The sequence below is a fragment of the Pteropus alecto genome, unplaced genomic scaffold, assembly GCF_000325575.1.
Source record: "Pteropus alecto unplaced genomic scaffold, ASM32557v1 scaffold80, whole genome shotgun sequence".
Classification (NCBI taxonomy): Eukaryota; Metazoa; Chordata; class Mammalia; order Chiroptera; family Pteropodidae; genus Pteropus; species Pteropus alecto.
The window spans coordinates 2,823,872-2,825,833 of record NW_006430460.1 but is presented as its reverse complement, the minus strand read 5'-3'; the positions used below and the strand labels follow the sequence as shown (position 1 = coordinate 2,825,833).

General features: G+C 62.1%; 1 protein-coding gene across 1 annotated transcript in view; it reads left to right on the top strand.

Moving 5' to 3' along the window:
* The window catches only part of GSX1 (GS homeobox 1), a 6,181-nt gene extending 5,165 nt beyond the window's left edge, over window positions 1–1,016 (top strand). The window contains exons 2-3 of the mRNA XM_015590167.1: window positions 3–174; window positions 631–1,016. Of these exons, the coding sequence (XP_015445653.1) occupies window positions 3–174; window positions 631–1,016 (558 nt within the window). The remainder of the gene's footprint in view (window positions 1–2; window positions 175–630) is intronic.
* The last annotated feature ends 946 nt before the right edge of the window (window positions 1,017–1,962 follow it).

The following is a 1,962-nucleotide window of genomic DNA, read 5'->3' as shown; positions in this document are numbered from 1 at the left end:
AGGCGTCCTTCCCGCCCTTCGGCTCGCAGTACTGCCACGCGCCCCTGGGCCGCCAGCACTCTGCCGTGTCGCCCGGGGTCGCTCACGGCCCCGCCGCCGCCGCCGCCGCCGCCGCGCTCTACCAGACCTCCTATCCGCTGCCCGACCCCAGACAGTTCCACTGCATCTCCGTGGGTAAGCCCGGCCGCCGCGCGCGGCACCGGGGCGTAGGTGGCCTGGCGAAAGTTGGCGAGCCAAGGTTGGGGATGAGGGACCCTGGGCGTTAATGGGGGCGATGTGGGGAATGTCGGGGCCCTGAGGAGGGACACCCAGGGTGGTGTTCGGATGGGGCGCTGGGCAGGGCGGGTGAACGCAGAGGGTCCGCATCCTGGAGGGGACGTCCAGGAGGTATCCAGGGCTGGGGTTCAGGGCGCTCCCTAAACGAGTGCCAGGGCCGCGTGACTCCGAGAGGATCAGGGTCCCCTGGCTTGACCAGGAGGCGCCCGCGGTCACGCGGCTATGCACCGCGTTCGGGGCGCAAGGATGGGTGGCGGACCCAAGTCGCGGGATTCTAACGGCCTCCTAGGGGAAGATTGGGCCCGCGGCCCAGGGATCTGACCGCTTCGCTCTCTCCACCCTCACCCCCTCCAGACAGCAGCTCCAGCCAGCTGCCCAGCAGCAAGAGGATGCGCACCGCCTTCACCAGCACGCAGCTGCTGGAGCTGGAGCGCGAGTTCGCCTCTAACATGTACCTGTCTCGCCTGCGCCGCATCGAGATCGCGACCTACCTGAACCTGTCTGAGAAGCAGGTGAAGATCTGGTTCCAGAACCGCCGCGTGAAGCACAAGAAGGAGGGCAAAGGCAGCCACCACCGCGGCGGCGGCGGCGGCGGGAACGCGGGTGCCGGCGGGGGCGCACCGCAAGGCTGCAAGTGCGCGTCGCTGTCCTCCGCCAAGTGCTCGGAGGATGACGACGAATTGGCCATGTCCCCGACCTCTTCGGGGAAGGACGACCGGGATCTCACGGTCACTCCCTAGGCGCTCGTGTCCCCAGATCGCCCACCTCCGGCCCTCCCTGCGTCTCCAAGACCCATCATGGGACGCAGAGCTGGTTCCCCGGCTTTGCGGGCGCCCTCGGCCCTGGGCGGCGCCGAGAGCTCGGCAGGGACCTGACGCTGGTATCTGCACCCCAGGGCCCGTGGCCGTCGAAGGCGGACTCCGAGTTGTGAAGGCTGCAAGCGCTGTTGTCCTCAGCCACCGACAGAGCACGTCGGCCCCGCGGGCGCGCCGGCCCGCCCTAGCGCCTTGCTGGCCGCCGGCGCCTCCTCGCCCGCTCTCCCTGGACTGGTTCATGCGTCCCCGCTTCCTCTGCTCTTCCTCACCCTGGGCCAGGCTCGGCCTTTCACCCCTCGGTCGCCCGTTCGCCTTTAAGTAGGTTTTTTTTTTTTTTTGTAAAATATTAACATGAATTTTAGGGGGGCAAAAAGAATTCTCTGTAGAAATAAATTATGAAAACATTGTATACTTTATCTTCTCTTGGAGAGTCGCATGCATGTTTGCATATTAAAGGCTCTGACAAGTCCTGCAAAGAAAAACAAAACATTAAAAAATTCTTCATCTAAATTTTCATCTCTATCTAAACTTATTTCACTAAGGAACCTCCTTCCTTCCTTCCTTCCTCCCTCCCTCGCTCCCTCCCTTCCTTCCTTCCTTCCTTCTTTCCTCTCTTTTTTCCCCTCTCCCTCCTCACCTCATTCCTGTGGCCGTTTATCCACCCCCCGCACACATTTATGAACTTCTGGGTTTTTCGTTTTTGTTTTGTATTTTCCTTTCCCTTCCCCTCCTCGAAAAGCCTCCTCCAGATTCAGTCAGTCCCATTGGTCCCTCAACCAGGCTTTGCCCACCCCGCCGCTCGTCTTCGAGGAAATGCCCCCCGTGGTATCCGAGTCAGGGACCCCCATTTGCTTGGTTTTGGATGAAGGCT